Source organism: Asterias rubens, chromosome 7, assembly GCF_902459465.1.
Source record: "Asterias rubens chromosome 7, eAstRub1.3, whole genome shotgun sequence".
NCBI lineage: Eukaryota > Metazoa > Echinodermata > Asteroidea > Forcipulatida > Asteriidae > Asterias > Asterias rubens.
The window spans coordinates 20,699,339-20,719,812 of record NC_047068.1 but is presented as its reverse complement, the minus strand read 5'-3'; the positions used below and the strand labels follow the sequence as shown (position 1 = coordinate 20,719,812).

Below are 20,474 nucleotides of genomic sequence, written 5' to 3'. Positions count from 1 at the left end.
AGGTTATGTCTTTACTAATAGCCCGTTTTGAATTGGAGAAAGGCTTGAAGCTTTTTTTCATGCATCTTGGGCAACTTGTGCAAGCAGGGGGTGTTTTTTCCTTCATTCTTTTCTTGCAACTTTGTGACCAGATGAGCCCAAATTCCAACATTATTTTCATATGTTTGGGATACACCACGTGAGAAAATAATGGTCTTTGACAAAATTACCAAAGGCGTCCAGTGCCTTTAAAGAGAAAAGAGAGCACGCTGGAGGTTGACCTTGTCATGGCTTGAGCGGCAATGCTAACAATGCACGTGTCGCTGCAAGTCACCTCTCTCCTGACAGCGCCGACCGCAAGCTCAATTGATCGGGGAGCCTTGTAGCGGCGCACCTCGCGTCAATACCGTCATATTTTGTGTTGAGGTTTTTGTTTTTGTTACCATGTAATTTTTGCCCTTGGATGGGCAGTTTTTGATAGGTCCCCGAAGAATTTAGCGAAGGTCAGACAACCGTTTGTGATTGCTCCGTTGGGAGGGAGTGGGTTTTAAAAAAGCGAGCGGTGGGGGCTAGCCCTTTAACTGAGTTATTCGCGAGCGACATTAATCGTCATTTATTCAAAATGTAGAATTGGGAATTATATTTTCATTGAACAAGTGTGGAGATTTGTAACTGCAAAATTGTTAAAGAGAAGAAGAAAAAAAAACACGAATGTTTGTAATGATGACAAAATGCTAAGTACACGGGCAGCCGTTTCAAACTGGGTTATTGTTGAGCGCCTTATAAATATATAAAGTATGAAACAAATGCGTGTTTGAATTGAAATGAATTGAAGTACGAGAAACAAGGACCAGACATTTGGTGAGTTTTGTTGAAGCCATGCATTTTTCCACCAATATCCATGTTATACTACTCTTAAAACAATGAGCCAATGACTCAACACACGGGTAGTGCAACCCCCAAACTAAAAGACATGACAAAACTGAAATAAAACTCTCCTTGTACAATCATCTTTTCTATGATATTTTGGCATTTCCTCACTTCTCTCTTCAACCTTACCTGTCAAACTGATTGGCCGTTTCTCTCAAATTGCAAATTACCATGATGTCCACACCCCACCGTGCCACAAGCAACCAGGTCGCCGACGGAGACGCCATCATCACGGCTTGAGCCTGGGTACGAAGGGGGGCAACTGGTCTTGCTTTGGGGCCGTGGAAAATTATAACAACGGAAATATCACGAAATTGACCGGTCGGCATTTGACTGGTGTTTATTCGCTCTAAAATTATAAGACAAAAAACAGGGTTAGGGTCAGTGGCGGTGGACACTTAACAAGTTACACCTTTTTGGCCAAAACAACCGTAAAAAACTTGATTGGTATGTTCACTTTATTGTGTACTAAAATATTTGACGTTTATAATTGGACTAGCTTCCTGGAAAAAAGAGTGCCCAAATCTAAACTTTAATACACACAAAATCTTCATTTTTTTCCGTCACGATACGTGGCCTGATTATTGAGGAAATCTTATTGGGTCGGTTACTTGACGTGCCTGAGAACGAAATTGTTAAATGAATTTGCCCTACTGTAAATAAAACACCGATTAAAAATTGTATATGTTACCGTAAACATATTACTCGTAGTAAATGTTGTTAGTGTCCGAAGATTTAAAATAAAATAAACATAAAATATAGCATTAATTGTTCCATACAATGACAACAGTGCACTCTGATATTTCTCTTACAAGACTGTGTTTCTACCCCTTGTTTCCATGATGATTTCTCTAAAACGTTAAGGCCAACCACATTTTCACGAAGATGGTTTGAGATAGTTTATTTATTTAATGTACACATTTTGGTGTGTATACAGGTAGACGCTGTTGTAAATAATCACCGATCAGTGTGAATAGAGTGCGAGACTGTTGATATTGATCTCTCACAAGGTAGGTGAGAGACTTTCAAACCTGCTGTCCAAAAAAGTGGCCGTTGTTCCAAACAATCGGTTGACTGAACAAGTCATGTTCGGGCTTTGAGTTGGAAACAATTAGTGCGCTCTTCCTCTTGTTAAATGCCAGACGCGTTAAATGAACCATTGCCCCTCCAATAATACCGTATCAATTAGTTGTCTCATTAAAACCTGGGGCCAATTTCGTAGAGCTGCTTAAACACAACAAGTAGCTACGTTCAGCAGAAGTTTGTTAGTTATAAAGAAGCAATATTCCGTACCCCCGCTCGGAATCAGGGTCTGCCCCTCTATTGCCCCCTACCACTTAGGTGAAAAAGAACACATTCTATGCAGCTATATTGAATGAATTTGGGCCAAGTAAGAACTGCTTGCAAATCCTATGTAATTGGGTTTGTGCCAAGCTACCACTAGTCTAAACATTTTCCGTTATTTTGTTATGACATTTTTACTGATCTATCCCCAATAATATTTGTGTTCACACCCTGGTGTTTTGCTGTTGATTAAAATCGTATTTTAAAAAGTGTGTCCAGATGTACACGTTTATCTTCAATTATTGTTAATGTCCGTACGTAGGTATTTTATTTTAAAGATAGAGTCCCTTGTAAGACTAGTTTCACTGAAGTAGTCATTTCCGACGTCATCATAACAATCTGTTAGCACACGGGGTTGAGTTTCGCGCAATGCAGCCTTGCCGAAAGAGCATGGTATCGTTAAGTTCAGAATAATATAAAAGACTCAATAAAACATTGTGATGATAGAACAGGGTCTACACGTACACCCTTCCCCATATCGGCTAGACAACATACAGACAGATCTCCCCTCCATGTGGATTGAACACGAGGTGACTGGATGTGAATTTCAACAGATTTGATTGGTCAACTAAGTTCAAGAGCGCACGTTACTCGCTGGGTCCAATTTTATAAAACCTGTAGGCATAAAAACTTCCTTAGCATAAAAGAATATTGCTAAGCAAAACAAGATTACCAGCCAGAATACCACACAATTACCATTGCTGTGACTTGAACCCCACTAATTTCTTGCTTCGCAAGGAAATTCGCCTTGTAGTAATTTCTGCAAATCAGGTTTATGAATTGTTTTCCGGGATCGAAGGCGTGACACAGATCCGCACGGACTTTTACCTGTGAACGCGTAACAATCCTTGTGGGTCAAAGGTGAAGAAGCAAGAACACGAGCACCCGGTATCTGACAACGTGTGGTCTGACACCGTGTACATGTACATGAAGTTTGAAGTCGGCCCCTACTGGCTAGACAAGAGGATGCCATTGACAATCTGTGTATCATATCACTTGCTTGTGATTCCACATAACAATTGAGGCAAGAATTTACCCATCCTGTCTCGTGCTCAAACACCCCTTGGGTAACATACTTTGGTGCCTCTCATATCCTGCACCCGGTCCCCCCTCTCCCCATCTTGATATGACCCATCTTACCCGTTGAATGATCCTTTTCTGACTGATGTACTTTACGAAAAGGGGCAAATCGGGTTTTACCACCCCTGTCATAATTCATTAGTATGAAGCATCAATTCTGAAGTGCATGGTCGCCCCTTGGGTGTGTTTAATTACTATATGATCGTGCGATTAATTGAAGCCAAGTTTATCATATCACCCTGATGCAACTTTGATAGGAAGATAGATAGAGCATGTATTTTTGGAAGCTGGTGGTTATTTCAGCAAGTCATCCATGTTTGTGACTCTAAACACAGTTCTACGGTTCTTCAGAGTTGATGCAGAAGACACACTCCGTTACGTTTGCCCAACTGCAGATGCTTCCCCTACTTGCGTTCTTGATACACGTTGATTTATTTGTCGCTTGCTGGACCAGTGGCTGGTACATCATGCCACTCTGAGCGTTCACAACCAAAATTCGCCAAGTCAACTTTTGTGTCCCAAAATACTGTAGCAGCAAAAAGGCGAAGTATTGAAAAGGCATGCGAGCGTTTGTAGACTTTCATGTTTCACTTTCCAAACTTTGCACGGAAAGCAGGCAGGAAGGCGAGGTGACGGCACAATGACCAAGTTCGAGCAAGGGACCATGCGTTTCTGAGCGATTTTGCCTGCGCACCCTGGATGTTTTGCATGACTATAGGTATACCATTGAACTTTGACTAGTGGTTGACAACTATGGTCGCTGCTCGAACTTGCCCAGGACTAAACAATAAGCCTGTTTGGGTGTGTGCAACACTAACTGGGTGTCCACAAGCGGGTAAACACCAGTTTCTTTTCGGGAAACGTGTGGCGACCGGTCAAAATCCGTAATGATGTGCCCCTTTAACAGAACCTGGTATTGATAAAGTGAAAGAAAGGACGAGCAAAAAAACCAAGACTTCTACTTCAAATTCTGTGCATGTTTTGATGGATGTTTTCTGGGGCAAAATGATAATCCCAGAGTGGAAGGAAGCCATGCTGATGACATGCTTGATTTGGTGATGAAGATTTGTGACATGTGAGTCAGTACGCGTTGACAGTGTCTCATGACCTCTACCCACCCGTTACAACTTGTAGCTATAAAGACCGCGCTGAATGAGAGATGGAGACCTTAAAGGGACTCTGGATTATATTGACCTACATGATTAGTAATGCTGCCAACACTTGTCTTGTTCCCTGTCGCTTAATAACGGAGTAATGAATGGTCGTTAAGAAGCCAGACTGTATTTTAATAATAATGGATTCTTAAATAGCGTTCATCCGTCACTCAGTGACGCTCAAGGCCTTCAACATTCAGTATTTTCCTGTACGATTTGTGGGACTGCGTTTGAAATAATATGAGACCTACTCCTTTTACATAGCAATATGAAATGGTTTACAAGGTGCTGTGATGCTATATGCTGTCAATCAAACCAGGAACACCGGGCGACGGGCTCTATTACGTATATTACATAACACACGGGACCAACGGCTTTATGGCCCATCCGAAGGACGATTTTCATGCTTGGGTGTCTTGTCTTTGCCAACCAGTAGGGTATGTACGCATGCGTGAATGTAATTAGCATATTTCACTGGAAGGGTCTATTGTTCAACCTACATTTTAACAGACTTACATGGCTCATGCATTTCTGCTAACAGATGATCTTTCGCCTCATTCATAATTCAGTCATAAAAAGAAGAGAGTGGAATTCCAAGAGGTTGATGTGTCTCATCATAGCCTCATGAATTGCTTAACTTGAACCCTCGCTCGTCATAAACCAACACGTCTCATTCTGCTGGCGAGTGGTAGATTCATTCTGGCGCCATTTTATTGCCGTGAATGCGGATTTAATCGTGCCCTGGAGATTTGGCGCGCAGTTAAAGATGAAATTACTAAAAATTGGCATGCCTTCCGATTGCGACGAAAACCTGTGTGGAAATAAATTACTAAATGGTTTGGAATTCGTGGATGTCGACAGTTGTCGTGCCGACCTAACAAATTTCTGAGAATAAAACAATCACCGCATAATAGACAATAGTCTGAAGTGTATTTTGTGGATTTATCAGTTGCAGATTCTTAGTAACTACGTACCCTATTATAAGTTCGATAGGACTATTTCCCCGGCAGTTTTCACATACAATTATGTAACTCTCGAATCAAGATTGCATGTGCTCTGCAAAACCTCCCGGTATATTGATTGATTCAGACCTAGGCTATAGGACCTTACATAGGTCAATGTGACCTGTATTGTGACCAGGCTAGTTAGGATACGGGTCACCTCCTTCCAGTGGACCGGTATATGGGTCAATTCGAGTTGTATTTTGAAATAAGACATTTGGGCATTTTGGTGGCAGAGTGTGTCAGATCTCGCGAAGCTCTCGTTCACTGTCTTTTGGGTTTTCACTCCACCCTCCCCTACCCTTTAAAGGCACGCACCGGCTTCGTTTGGGCCTTTAGGGCTACAAAGTATACTAAAATATGACTTCAAAGGTCTTCCAGGAATAGAGGAGAATAGTTCCTGAAAGAAACCATCTCATCTTGAGTGTCAAGTAAAATGACCTTACTATACGCAAAACGTTCTTGTCCTTTTGGATAATGATGCCAGGATTGACAGCAGATTTAAACATATTCGAGGGGTCAGTTTTACTTTGTTTTACAAACCCAACGTGCATAATTTTTCCCAAACCTTGCCAGAATGTATCATTTTCTTTCGTAGACCCTTACGCCCGGCCTTTGGGAAGTTTTGGTCACAGCTAGGCGGGCTAGCTGTGCGAAGTCTCAAACTACATCACCCATAGACTTGTGGACAAGTCGTTTTAAATGTATTTCGCGTTGATATCGAATCACGACGATAGCGGTAGTCTCGCGCAGAGCAGCCGTATCGCGAGAAGTGCGAAATAGCCGTTTCGCTATCACCGCGACAGACATAACGACTTGTCGAAAAGGCTACATCATAGGTGGACCATCCGTGTGAGCCTACGCAGGTATCAAGCTCAAATTAATCTATGTGTTGGTCCACTTAATCGACGTGATCAAAGCATCTGCTAAGCTTTAAGAAAGCATGGGCCAGGTGTGAGTGTTTTGCTACCCTTGAACGGCCGGCCCGATAGATGGCATGCAGCCATTTGAGGTGTCTCACATTGTCTCCATTGGTAACTCAATAAGGTGATTTACACCTTGTTTGGACACCTTGTCACAATATGAACGTCGATATTGTTGATGGATGGAAGCGGTCTTGCTGTGGAGAATGATTATGAAAATGTTTATTTTCCTTCGGGTCGTTAAAGGCGTCAATTTGAGGACCATATTGCAGCTCATTAAATTGAGTTTACTTAATGGATATGTGACACGCATTATTGGACCTTGTAATTTGAGGTGGGTTCATCAATTTCAGTCGTTACCCATGTTTGAAATTATAAGTGACTCCGCAGGAAAATGAAATGCGGCTGCTGAGCCTACTGCTGCCCTGTGCTCTCGGTGTTGTGTAGCTGCTGGTTGGGGCTGACGTTGTTGTTGGTGCTTCGCTGATAAACTGTGCTGTTGCTGCTGGTGTTGGCGCTGGTGCAAGTCATGTGCTGCTGCTTGTCGGGGCTCTTTTTTTTCTTTTTTTGTTAATGCTGCTTGCGCTTTGCTGCTTCTGTGATGTTGTTGCTGGTCCTGTGCTGCTGCCGGTTTGGGCTGCTGTTGCTGATGGTGCTTTACTGCTACTGTGTTGTTGCTGCTGATGTTGTGCTACATACGCTGCTGTTGCTGCTGGTTCTGTGCTGCTGCTGGTTGGGGCAGCTGCTTCATTGCTGCTCTTACTGCTTTCATGCTGTTGATGTTGTCGCTGTGCTGTTGCTTGTTGGGGCTGCTTTATTGCTGTTGGTTCCATGCTGTTACGGTTGCTGCTGCTGGTGGTGCTGCTGAGTTTGGGGCTGATTTATTGCTGCTGGTGCTTTGCTTGCACTGTAAAAAAAAAAAGCGGCGGTGTGGCACAGTGACTGTACTCGTTACCTAGCTTCGTCCTTATTATCGGCTGATGTCGATTGGGTTTCGGGTGTACCTTTTTGTTTGTGTTTTTTGTTTGAGTTGAAGATAATTCACTATCATGATATGGGTTGGGGGTTGAGAGTTCGATTCAATTTCACCAGTAAAGTTGTGGATTTATTACTTTGAACGCTACACGGCCAACAGGCAAGTTTGAATGACCCCTTTGTTTTACCATTTACTCATACGCCCCATCCCAATGCCGCGGTAGTGGTAAAGTCTTCATTTTTTTGCGTTTGTGTTTCATTCCCGTAAATCAGAACATCCTGTCACCTCTGATTCTCTGTTTTATTATGGCTACGAGCTATTAGGTTTTCATTACCGGAACGCTTCTCTGATGGGACACGGGGGAATTGGGCTGACGAGACGGTACGGGATGCTCCAAGGAGCATCGGCGGTTGCAATACTCCGGCTGGACAGACCGAAACCAAGAAACTCAAAACCAAGTCTGGGAGGAGAGCTGTCACCCTTTGGGGCCCATTTTTCACTTCAGTTTTGGGTTCATAAATCTGAATTGACTTCTTGGGAATTTTGAAATTGGTTTTGGTCAACATCATGACAAAGAGATTTAAAAATGGATATGGGTGTGCTTTGGGGAATGGTGTGTAACTGTAATTTTAACGACGGTGAACAACATAATGACTTCTTAGTAATTTACCAAAAGAACGTTGTATATAATTTGCAAGTCGCGCTAGTTTTGGCGTATAAATGCCGTAACGATTTCCCGATGATTGAATGCTGCATTTATAAGGGGGCGCCCTTCACATTGTTGGAATTTTATCGAACGTTCCAATCAATTGTATTAAAACAAATAATTGTGACAAAATTCAAAATTGTCTGTAAAGATTCATGTCTCAGCTGAAGTATCTCTTATGTTTGTTGATTTGTTTCCAACAAGTTCAACTTATTTTTTAAATTATTTGTGTAACATTTCTACAAACTATGGCTATCTGGTTTTGATTTGCATTAATGGGTTTCCATAGTTTTCAAACATCGTCGGTGACGGTGTGATAGAAAGGTCTATAGGTGGTTTTTACTTTAAACCTAATGCTACCATAAAGGAAGCAAAAGCTGTGGTGACTGTGTTCAGAAAATGTGCAGAAGAACAGTTTATACTGATTTGATGCATGTTGTTGGTCTTATTTTCACTCATACAGCAACCGTTTTTGTCGGGTGAAGTACAGGGCAGGGACCATTATCATTTTGGTTGAGGTATCTATCTTGTCAACACCACCGGTCCTGCCATCTTGCGACCAGTAAAGTGTCAAACTAGATGACAACCCGACAAGACAAGAACTACATCGTGTCACTCTCTCAGGCCGAGTCAGCCGAAGGGACAGATACACCGGTCGTGCTGCCTGCCCGGCGGCTATCTAACCGGCCACTTCGGGTCAGAGACACGGTGTACAACCACCGCTCGTACAACATGTCCCGCTCCAGGCCATTGGGGTAAAATCTACCGGTAATTATTGGGGCCATCTCAGGCCGATGCCCATCGGGGCAGCTGTGCTGTAGGTCCCCCGTCTTCGGAGTCCCGTCCAACCCCGAGCAAGTCCGTGGACAGGTGTCCGGCCGATGAGAGAATCTTGGGTGCCTCTCTGAGGACTGGAATTCCGGGGGAAGAAGAGTGGGAATTAGGGGATACACTGTGGTATAACTGAGGTGTGAAATATTTCACGAAAGATGACGAGGTGCTGCACTTTGGAAGGTCGGGCATACCGCGAGGAGGGGTTAAGGTCCGGGTAGGTTTTGAACTCGGCTATCATGGTAAAGATTTATACCCGGCCTGTACTTTGTGCCCTTCATTATAGGGAAAATCAAGTGTGGGATTCCAGTTACTTCATTATGTCTACTGGTTTGCAACAAGTGTTCTACAAACACGTTAATATTAGTTTGTTTACATGTGCAATGGAAGACCAGTGTGGGCATCACAACTTCTGGTTCATGTGATTTTATGAGAACAAAGTAAAATCTGTTTTTAGGCCCAACCTGCGATACTGAGTTTTAATAAAGATGACACAATGGTAAAGAAAGGCTTGTTTTTGTTTTCTCTTTCCGAATTGGCCATGGTGTTAAAGGATTTGGTAGGGACTGTTAATGGAAGGTCATTATACACACCAAGTGGGGGTGACCTGTTGGGATGGACAGTTAAAGGCACTTGACACTTTTTGTAATTGCTCAAAATATTTGAGATATTTGATATTTTAGATAAAAGCTTACTTGACAACAAGTAATGGAGAGCTGTTGGTAGTAAAAGACGTTGTAAGAAATGGCTGTCTTTGATGTTACGTATTATAGTCTTACTCAAATGTTAAAGACTTTCGTTTTATTAGCATCTGGAAGCAAAACGTGTGTGTATTTTCTTTTATACTTATCCTGCAACTTCGAAGACCAATTGAGTCTAAAATAAAATTGTATTCTTTGCAAATGTTCGGATACACCAAGTGAGAAATTGACAATCCAAATATGTCCAGTACCTTCATTAATGCCCAGTGTAGGCAAACATTACTTTATGAAAGGGGGTTTCTGGACTGTGTTTCACTTTGGTCGTCGAAAGAAACACAAAATTTCATCGTACGACCTGGTAACCTTTTAGGTACAATCATGGTACAATACACAGCACCGAAACGTCACTTTATTGACATGGGTGTTCGTCAGAGATTTACACAAATACGTCGCGTGGTGGCGCTATTTCGATTCTGCGGGAGTCGCACGATGTGATTGAAGAAAAAATCAGTTATCAATATTTAGAAAGACTGCTTTAAATTTCTTTTTTTAAATGAACATTCTCTTGCCTGGAAGCAAGCTTTATTGGTGGGATCAGTGGTCACCAAATGCTAATTGATCAATAACTTGTTGCACACGTAAAGCAGTAAAACAAAAACCACGGTACAACGCAAAGTGACTACTGTCTGTCCATGGTGCTGCCATTTAAGGGGATATGTTGCCTTGGATCGGGCGAGTAAGTTGGTCTTTGACAAGCGTTTGGAACCGTTTGTTATGAAATGCTTATGGTTAGATAGATAATTTACAAGTAGAATATAATGATCCACAAAAATGCCTCGAAATTGCACCGTTTTCACTTTACGTCGCGAATTGACACTGTCGGCCATTTTGTGGAGTCAAAATTCTAACTCCCTCAATGGCCGACCGTGTTTGTTCGTGACTTAAAAGGAAAACAACGCAGTTCCGAGGCATGTTTGTGTGGATCATTATATTCTTCTTTTAAATAATCTATCTAACCATATGCATTTTTTTTTTAATAACAAACGGTTTCTAACTTGTTTTCTTAAGACCAACTCGACCCGATCCAAGGCAACGTGTCCCTTAAAGGCAATTTGCAAGTAAAAGCAACAAGGCAGTTTAAGATATGTACACTCAAACCAAATGGTGCACTTTTGCACACTGTCCTCTGCACAGTGAACCCGACTTCCAAAATAGTGCGACCAAGATCACTCGTGGCTCGATGTCAAGTGAATTGGGTCAACCCACAAATCCATACAAATCTGGTGATTTGGCTGATTTGGCTGATTGTAGTTTTTCGAAAAGAGCAAACCTGCATAACCCTGCAATATTTCCAGAGGTCAATTGATCTGTTTAAGACACTTGACACTATTGGTAATCGTAAAAGACTAGTCTTCCCAGTTGGTGTATCTCAAAATATGCACAAAATAACAAACCTGTGAAAATTGGAGCTCAATCGGTCGTCGAAGTTGCTAGATAATAATGAAATAAGAAAAACACAACACTCGTGTCACACGAAGTGCTTTCAGGTGCTTGATTTCGAGACCTCGATTATTCTAAATCTGAGGTCTCGAAATTAAACAATGGTTTGTACTATTAACCTCTCCCCATTACCTGTACCAAGTAAGGTTTTATGCTAATAATTGTTTTGAGTAATTACCAATAGTGTCCACTGCCTTTAAACACTATGCTACTCAATAATTGCAGGTGTGTAATTATTAACGACTCTTCAAAGCTATAAAAGTAGCCCACTGCCAAGGCATTTCGACCCTTTAATCGTCACATAAGCTAAACAACCAAAAACACAACGAGATAACTCCAAACCCGAGTCCCTACTCAGACCAGGGACCTTTCGTTTCAGGGTTAACATACAATAATAAAGACAATCAACATTCACACAATCCAGTTTAAAAACTCCAATATCTATTAAGCACCGACACTTAAAATGATTTATTGTTTCAATGCAGATTAATACAATATAATTACAGAATTTGGGTGCGTTGTTTATACATGTTTTTTTTTAATAACAATTTGAATGACACATCAAACGCTCTCATCGCACATGGTCTACGTAAAACAAGCCATGTTTTTAATAAAGACAAACAAACACATTTGTACTACACACAATTCCCAGTTTTCCCGAACGAAAATAAAAAGGAAAACACTGAGTTAAAATCTTAGATGCACAATACATCGAATATAATATAATATGTATATAATAAGTATAAACAGAATTTATTTTTTATATATAATTTGTATACTGATATTTACAAGGTAAAATTAAGTAACATTATATCCAAAAGCAATTTACACAATAAAATTATGTACGGTTATAAAGTGCGTCATTATTTTACCCTCACTCAAATTGTACCTAATTATCTAAAATGTTCAGTACGCGTCTATCAGGTCCAATTATGAAAGACATAATTTTTTGATAACCAGTCGATGCATAATACAAGGCAAAACAAATGCATCGTATAAAGACTTCTTCAGAAGATACTTTGACTATCTTAAAAAGAATAGCAGACAGTGAACAAAGCAATGGGAACACGACTGCTAAACGTTTTTCCCCATTCTTTACCAATTCTATAATAGTTATTGAAAAGTGTGGATGGTAAACAAAATGTCAACTGTTCAGTGTCTATAATAATAATTATAGCCTTTGTCGTCCATACAGTCGACAGTCATCTGTCAGTTAGTCAATCGATCACACAAAACCAAAACAAAATATCAGACAAACATACGAGTATGCGTCAAGGAACAACGAACACACAATTGCAGTCAATGATATAAACTCCGGTTGAGCTACACGTCTGTCATTGTAAGTGTTTAGTCATTAGTCATGGTGTTTCAATTTGTTTTTAAAAACTTAAATTTAAGTAGAAGTTTGTCAGTGCAATGTAAAAATAAGTTACTTCCAATCAACCCATCAAACTCCTCCAAGAGCCTCCAAGAGGCTTGTTTAACTTCTAGGGAACATGTCAGAATTGTCGCTGAATTGTCTTAGAATATCAAGTCAGTCATTCATTCAGTCAGTCAGGCTGACAGTCATTAGAGAGGTTTGTCAACGGTTGGATATTATTGTCACTTAAGTCTTCGACCTGTCTGTCTGTCGCTTTATTTGCTGTCCTTCCACGTCAAGTTATTTTGTCTTCTTTGTAAGTCCTACTTTGCAGCTTTTATCATCGTGTATGTCATTTTCTAACTAAGCTCAGTACAATATTCGATTGTTTTCGTCTTTCTGTCGTCAATTGTAGTGGTCGAATAGTCAGAAATAAGTCCGTTGGGCCAATTTGTCCGTTCATGTAGTCGTAGGCCTGTCCACAGTATAACGAGCTCGAATAATGCACTGTCAGTATTCTGACGCATGTGATATTGATGTGATTAACAATCCAGCATGATTCAGCTATGGAACATGGTAAATTTTGTCCCTGTTTTTTTTTTTCAACTCAATTAAATAAACATTTTATTCAAACCCGTGTTTCTTAAAAATGACTGTTTAACCCACATCCTTTTTCATAGTCAAAGAATGGATGAAGTCAAGCCCATGAGGCAACCGAATGGTTGCCTTTCGTAGGCTGGAAATATAAAATTCGTTAATTGAACCACATAGTTATTTACAATATATTTCACTTGATGGAAACTTATCAAACACAGGTGTTTCGATGAACCACCAGTGACGGTAAACTAGAACGATGAGAAAACTGTCTAGTTTACGACGCAATGCAGGGCAATCTCTTCTTTTCACCACTTGGTGGCGCTGTCTTGTCACAAGTTAAAACCAGTTTCACCATGTGTCAAAAAGTACTGCAACAAAATTGTAGGCGGAACCACACCACATAATGCCACGAAACGAGTTGTTTTCTTCGGCTGTCTGAACTGTAAAAGGTAAGAAACAACTTTTGTGTTTGACCTTGTAGTTTATAAAATAGAATGGAGAAATGTCATGCTGTAATTTCGGTGAATTTTGGCTAAACATTTCTCAAGACGGCAGTGAGGGTAAGAACACGTCATTGGTAAACGTCTTGTTTACCTCTTGATAACCAAATTGGATGCATTGATACGAGAACCTGCGAGTGTGCATATTGTCCGTGAAACGTGTGAAGTGTTGACTAATGCACTGGACACCTTTGGTAATATTTTCAAATACCAGTTCAGTATTCTCACTTGTTGTACCCCATTTTAATATTCTGCATAAAATAAGAAACAAATCTATGTGAACATTTTGACCCCATTGTTTGTTTTAGTCACAAGGGGACAATGTCAATGTCATGCTGCAGCTTGGCAAGTTGTGGCACCAATTTGTGTCCTTTCAGAATCAGATGCCTTAAATAAGCTTCAGGCCTGAAGTATTTTATTATTTGAGTGAGACATTACCTCTTTCGCAACAACTATTTTACTTCAGATGGAGCCGTTTTTATACACTGTTTTATAATCAACATCTCTCCATTGCTCTTAGTCTTTACCAAGTTTTATGCCAATTTTTTTTTTTAAATTAAATTAAATTAACAATTTAATTGATTTTGCTTGTTGGTGTTTGATGAACCTTTGGCAATCATTGTCTGTCATTTACCCAGAAGGGAGAAGGCCACTCTCATGAAATTGAGCAGAGGCTATTCCCATTGTTATCACTAACTGCTGGGAGCATTTGGAAAACCTTCTGTTTCCTGCCACCATGTGTTCACAAATTTGTACCAAAAGGAATAATAATGTACTTTTTTGTAAATTAGATACAATTTTGTTTCATGTGGTGGACGGATTCAGAAACTGCCTTTAAGCGAGGTGCAGGGGATTGTTGTAGCTCATATATTGACCCATTTCACCTGACGTCATCATCAGAATAATCTTGGATGCGCCATTTTGGTGGTCAATGTCAACGTGTGTTATTCAGTGAAGTGCGCATTTTTAGGTGACGCTGCGTTTACACGTAAGCCTATTGACCACCAACATGGTGTGACACGTGTGCAAGGGGTCAATAGGCGGGTTGGGTCTCCACAGTTCTACCTGTACATTTCTGATTTTTAAAGCATGCACTTGGCGGTCAATGTTGATTACAGTACATACAATACAACATTCAATGTCCATTGTTAACTTCAGTAAAGTTTACAAACAACCTTTTCATATAGTTTTTATATTAACAAGTTTTAACCCAAAATTGGTCCAACCATCAAATAGGCCTACCATGTGAAATTATTCCCTGTTGAACATGATACAATATATTTGCACTAAACTGTGTATATATTTTAACTTTGGTAAGAACATACAACAGACAGTTTTTTTCAAACAATTCTCAGGTGACTTTGAGGATGTCATGAATGTCTTTGGAACCCCTTCTGAACCCTGACCCAAATGCTGGTAACAAAGCCCAGAGGATTTAGAGGTAAGATTTGGCCATAAGTGAAAGTTTCACACACATAACATTTAATGATATGGCCCAATTTCATAGAGCTGCGTAAGCAAACAAAGTAACCAAGCCAACAAAATTAAGCTTACTAGATTAAGGTTGTCAGCCAATATACTGGTATCCTCATATCTGCTCATATCTGCTGAGCAGACAATTGATTTATAAGCAGCGTTTCATGCTCAAGCAGCTCTATGAAAATTGGACCATGGTGGTATGTGTTACAACTTTCAACACAAGTTCTGCCCAGCATTTTTTACAGAGTGGGGAATCCTGAGGGTTGGCTGGGTTGTCCGTCACCGACCACTGTGGGCAGAACTCTGCACCGTAATCATAAGCCAGTAAGAATTATATATGAAATCCTGTCTCCCAATGACATAAGAAATCATTCTTCAATCTGACCTTAGTTACTGCCAGTCTGTGGGTAGTCTATCACAAAACTCTTGTTTGTACCCTGTGCACCCACAAAATGAAAAATTAGTCATTAATAAGATTTCTAATGTGCCACTGAAGTTTCTATAACTACCTGTATGAAAATAATAATAATACAATCTAAACAAAAACAGGTCAGAATTGACCCAGAATCTGGGTCGCATGGGAGCCTGACCTACAGTCTGGGTCGGCGTGACCCATTTCTGGGTAGGTATTACCAGGTATATCTGTCAAAATTACCCAGAAAGGTTCAAACTGACACAGAACTCCACGAAACATCAAATCTGAAAAACCAGATTCCTGGTCAGCCTGAACCAGAAATGGGTCAAGTTGACCTGGATATTGGTCAAGCCCCTCTAGGACCAAGAACTTGAGTCAATTCAGACCCAGTGTTTTTTCTTTAAGTGTAATGATAATTATGTACCATTTACAAAAAGGCTCTACTAAATACGAATCTCATTGGTCATATCCAACCGCCATATAAATCCACACATAGAACTAACAGGAACAGCGACTTTCTGATAAAGACAGACCATTTCAAGTTTTTGAGATTACAATTTTTTTTTTTATTGTTCCAATTGATGAAAATGGACATTTTGATTTGAAAGAATCTACCACGATCATGTGGTAATCAAGTGTCGATTCAAGAAATGCACTGTATGCTGGTTATCATAAAGCACTTGAATCATGGGTGTCATGAAATTGAACTTATAGTGGTTATAGTCATTGGGGTGTGTGGGTTTGAATCCATGTCGTGACGCTTGTGTGGTTGAGCAAGACACTTCAACTGTTAATGCTTCTCTTCACCCAGGGGTCAATGGGTACCTGTGGGCAGAGATGCTTCTTGTGAATCTTTAAGCTTTAGTATACTACATACTTGGCAGCACAGGCTTCTTGAAATGAGTTTTGAGTGATTGCTTTTACCAAGCCATTTGTATTATTAATATTATTATCTTTTCAAGAATAGGCTAAGATGAAAGATTTGTATTGTGACATCTCACTTTGCTTTGCAATTAAGATTAATCAAAAGTTTAACAGATTAATCTGAACCGTTTGTGAAATCAGACCCCTGGTAGGCTACATCCAAATAATTTATTATGTGGTATTATTATTATTATCTTTTTTCAGATTGTGCTGATGGGAAAACCTGGATTAAAATGGATACTGTGTCACAAGAGTTTAAGGTAAGGTCTTAATGTTGATAGTAAGTTTTTGTGAGTATATACAACAATAAATATTGTTATATCTCAAAATTGTGTGAAATACAAGGTATAACTTGTGTCACACTGATTTTTGAGTAGAATATTTGTATGGTTGATGTATTTCCAAAGTGCTTCGTTGGCACCGGAAAAAATAGCTCTTTTGACTGTTGATACCAGAACTTACATCAAAACTGCTTTGGTAAACATGGTGTCCTTTTAGAATAATATAGAGCTCAGGATTAATCAAATCAAGATTAATGAGAGATCCAATTCAGTTGAGGGGTATTCCTAGTGTAGATCTAGTGCAAGGTTCTCTCATTTTGGTCCACATATTATTTTTGAACAGAATTTTTTAAATTTTGGCTGAGTGATTAATTGCAAGAGGTGTTGTCAAAGTCTGAACTAGTATGCTTGTCATACATTGTTTTGGGTTCCCGTTTGTTTGCCTGTGTTCTCATAACAAGTTCTTTAGGAAAATCCACATTTTTTTGTCTGTTGAAAAATCTTGGCTTCATCACTTGGGATCATTTTTGAGGAGAGGTTGAAGCAAACAAAAAAGGGTGTGCTTCTGGCCATGTTATTTTAAGAAGATTGATTAACAGTAATACTTTTTGCTGCCACCGACGTCTGTAAAACGCCATCCAGCAAGACCAATGGATAAGCCTGCACCACAAGAGGGCTCAAATTATTTTTTAGATCCTTGATCCATATTTAAAGCAAACATTGAAAATGGTCTACTTTTACAGGGAAATAATGGGCAAGTTCGATCAGCGACCATTTGTCAACTATATAGTCAATAGTTCATGGTAACCTATCCATGAAATACATCCTGGGTACCAGAACAAATCGCCCAATGGTCGACAAAAGTCGACTTAGTTCCTTGATCAAACTTGCTCAATGACTGTCGCTGTTACACTGATGGTTCTTGTGATGGAGTCTGTACACAATGTACATGAAGTAAAAACACTGGACAACTAGCAGTCACTTGGGCAATAATTGACTGTTACTTCTCTCATAACAATGCCTATAACAATACCCAGTGCAATAAATGTCTCTGTACATGAAATAAACACATTTTTATATTGTTATTACCATATGTCCACAAACAATTGGACCTGTTTTATCCGAAGTAATCAATTTCATGATACCAATGCAAAGCTCAATAACAAGGACAGAGTCACTAAAATAGTCTATTGCTGAGTGTACAATACATTGCAAATCGTGCATTCCTTTAAAATAAAAAAACAAAAGTAAACAATAAAGGAGTTAGGTGGATAACACAGGAAAGGTTTCCAGTACTATACAACAATATTCAGAAATCTGTGAATGGCTATACCCCATGCAGTCACTTCGAATTCTGTGAAACAGAATGTGGTATTTCGATAATTGCGGGAAGACTAAGAAAATTATCAAATTAAAACATAATGATTTTATATAATTTATGTTATTTAACAGAGTAAAACCAACACAATCAAAACACACATTCATTATCACATACTAGGTTTAGGAGCTCCATTAGACATGTATTATATCACTTTGTATCATACTATTCTACTAAAACAAAAAGGCAACTGAATTGCCTGTATAAACAATGGACCACAAACATGAATATCTACCTAATATAGAACGTCAGCTGCCTGCAGCTTGGTCTGTTCTGCCAGTTGGTTAATTTGCTCTCGTCCCCTTAATCGTTTTGATAAGCACCATAGTTCATGGAGGCAATCTAAGTCTTTAATTCTTCATGGGTTCATGGTGAGCTGAAGAGATTGATTTTTTTTAACAAAGGGTTAGGGTCACAGATCATTAAGAAGAATTGTTTTTGTGATCGGTCTTTGATAACAATAAAATAAAATGTAAAAGTTCAAAAAGAGCCGCACCAACGAGTAGGATTAGTATGAATAATCATTGACTCATATTATTTAGTGATGGGTTTTGTATGGTGAGGAAACAGACAACAATAATTAAATAAACCAGTGTAAATACCATTTTGTTTTTAGATATTAGTATAAGACTATTAGTTTGAACTGCAATGGAATTCAAGTTGGATGTACACTTTGCTACAACAAATCCGTTGAATGTGTTCCAATGGGTTGGGACTGAACTTGAGCTCACATGAGTTTTTTCTGGAACGGAGGGATCCAAAAAGTCGTGGTTAGATAAGCTTGAGATATCTGATGTTGCTACCATCATCCTTTGTAACTAAGTGTAGGCTAATGAGCTACATTCAATAATAGCTACATTCGTTGCTTTCATTCGTTGCTTTGTAGAAAAAAAAAGTCACCCGTGTTTGCTTGAATAAAACCTCTGTAATACTGTACCACGAAAGAATTGCAGTTGAGACACCCCAAGCACCTGAATGAATTCGCTCAGCCCTGTACAACCCTGCCCCTTAAGTCCAAGCAGAGGGAAACCCTTTCGCACGATAGAGACTGCTAGCATGGTGGCATATCAAGAAAGAGACAACTCGACCCCATTCAAACGTTTTGGGAACATACAATGAGTAGTCTCATGTCGAAATTTTAACCATCAACAAATTTCCCAAAGAATCGGTTACGATATTTTTTACCTCAGGACAAAACACTTAACGAATATCTAGAAAACTATTAGTTTTAAGAGCACTTTCATAAAAAAAAGGGTAGTATATTGAAATAATTCCGATATAAGAGCCTGTCGCTGCGGGGAATACGGCGGCACTAATTTATACATTCCCACAGTTTGGCTCATTGTAACTCAACTTAAACCCTGGCCATAAACTTTGAACCATCTCCCCCGTGGGGATACTGCTGGTCTTTATCCGTTGAGGACGACTGATGACTCTCTCGTTGGGGGATGAGGTTGTTTTTTACGTCATCATCACATAGGCAATTCTTCTTTGAAATCTGACTGAGATTCTTTAGGTCTACCAGAGAGGATACGAGTTACTCCCAAGAGTGGGGAAAACCCTCCTTGTCAGCAACGGGTCGGAGTAACGGTTTATCAGACAATGGTCTCTGTCTCGCATGCGTTCATTGGTATGCTGAACGTGATGTCTGTGTCACTGTACCTCTTCTTGTTCGGCTCGTCAAACTTGACCTCGTGCTGCGGATGGGACTGGAGCTTCAGCCCATTGGTGTTCGTCAGTTCCGACCGGATCAGCTCCTGTTCCGCTACCGACTCCGGTAACGTGGTCTCTGACACACAGTTTTGCATGTTACTCTCGTACCTCTTCCGGTCCGAGGGATTGAACGCCGTGTGTTGTCTGTTCAATGCAGTGGTCGAGGAGCGGCCTTTCGGACAGCCCCCACATTGAGACCACGTCTCAGGCACGGTTTCCAACTTCCTGCCGCTTCCACTAAAGCTGTCCCTCTCGTTAACACCTTGCATGCTCAAATACTTTGAAGTCCGTTTCTCGTAGGCATCGTCCTGGTCGGCATAGTTTACTGTGAGAGGTTTCTCTCGTTTGTAACTGTCGATTTGTCCCACCAGCCAGTACGTGAGCAGCTCCCCCTTGCCCTTCATGTTCACCAGACCCCGTTCCTCCAGGAAGTAACCACCGATTGTTTCTAGATTATCCACAATCTCTTTACTGCAGTGTATTTTAAGAGCTGCAATGAAGGAAACAAACTTTAAATTCATCCATCAACAAGGTATTGCCATAGGTGATCAACCATTTTGAAATACATTATTATTATAGACCTTCTTTTGTTGGCAAACAAACCGCCTTGGTTGGCATGGATGGTCGGCCGAATTTTAGTAAAACACTCACCCGTAAAATCGGATGTTTTAACCAAATTCAACATTTTCTTCAGTAATTTGG

The 20,474-nt window shown here is 40.1% G+C and overlaps 1 protein-coding gene across 1 annotated transcript in view; it reads right to left on the bottom strand.

Annotated features, from left to right (window-relative positions):
• Positions 1-14,547: 14,547 nt before the first annotated feature.
• LOC117292870 (receptor-type guanylate cyclase Gyc76C-like) overlaps positions 14,548-20,474 on the bottom strand; it is a 32,092-nt gene continuing 26,165 nt past the window's right edge. The window contains exon 19 of the mRNA XM_033775039.1: positions 14,548-20,262. Coding sequence (XP_033630930.1) covers positions 19,655-20,262 — 608 coding nt within the window. The 3' untranslated portion in view covers positions 14,548-19,654. The remainder of the gene's footprint in view (positions 20,263-20,474) is intronic.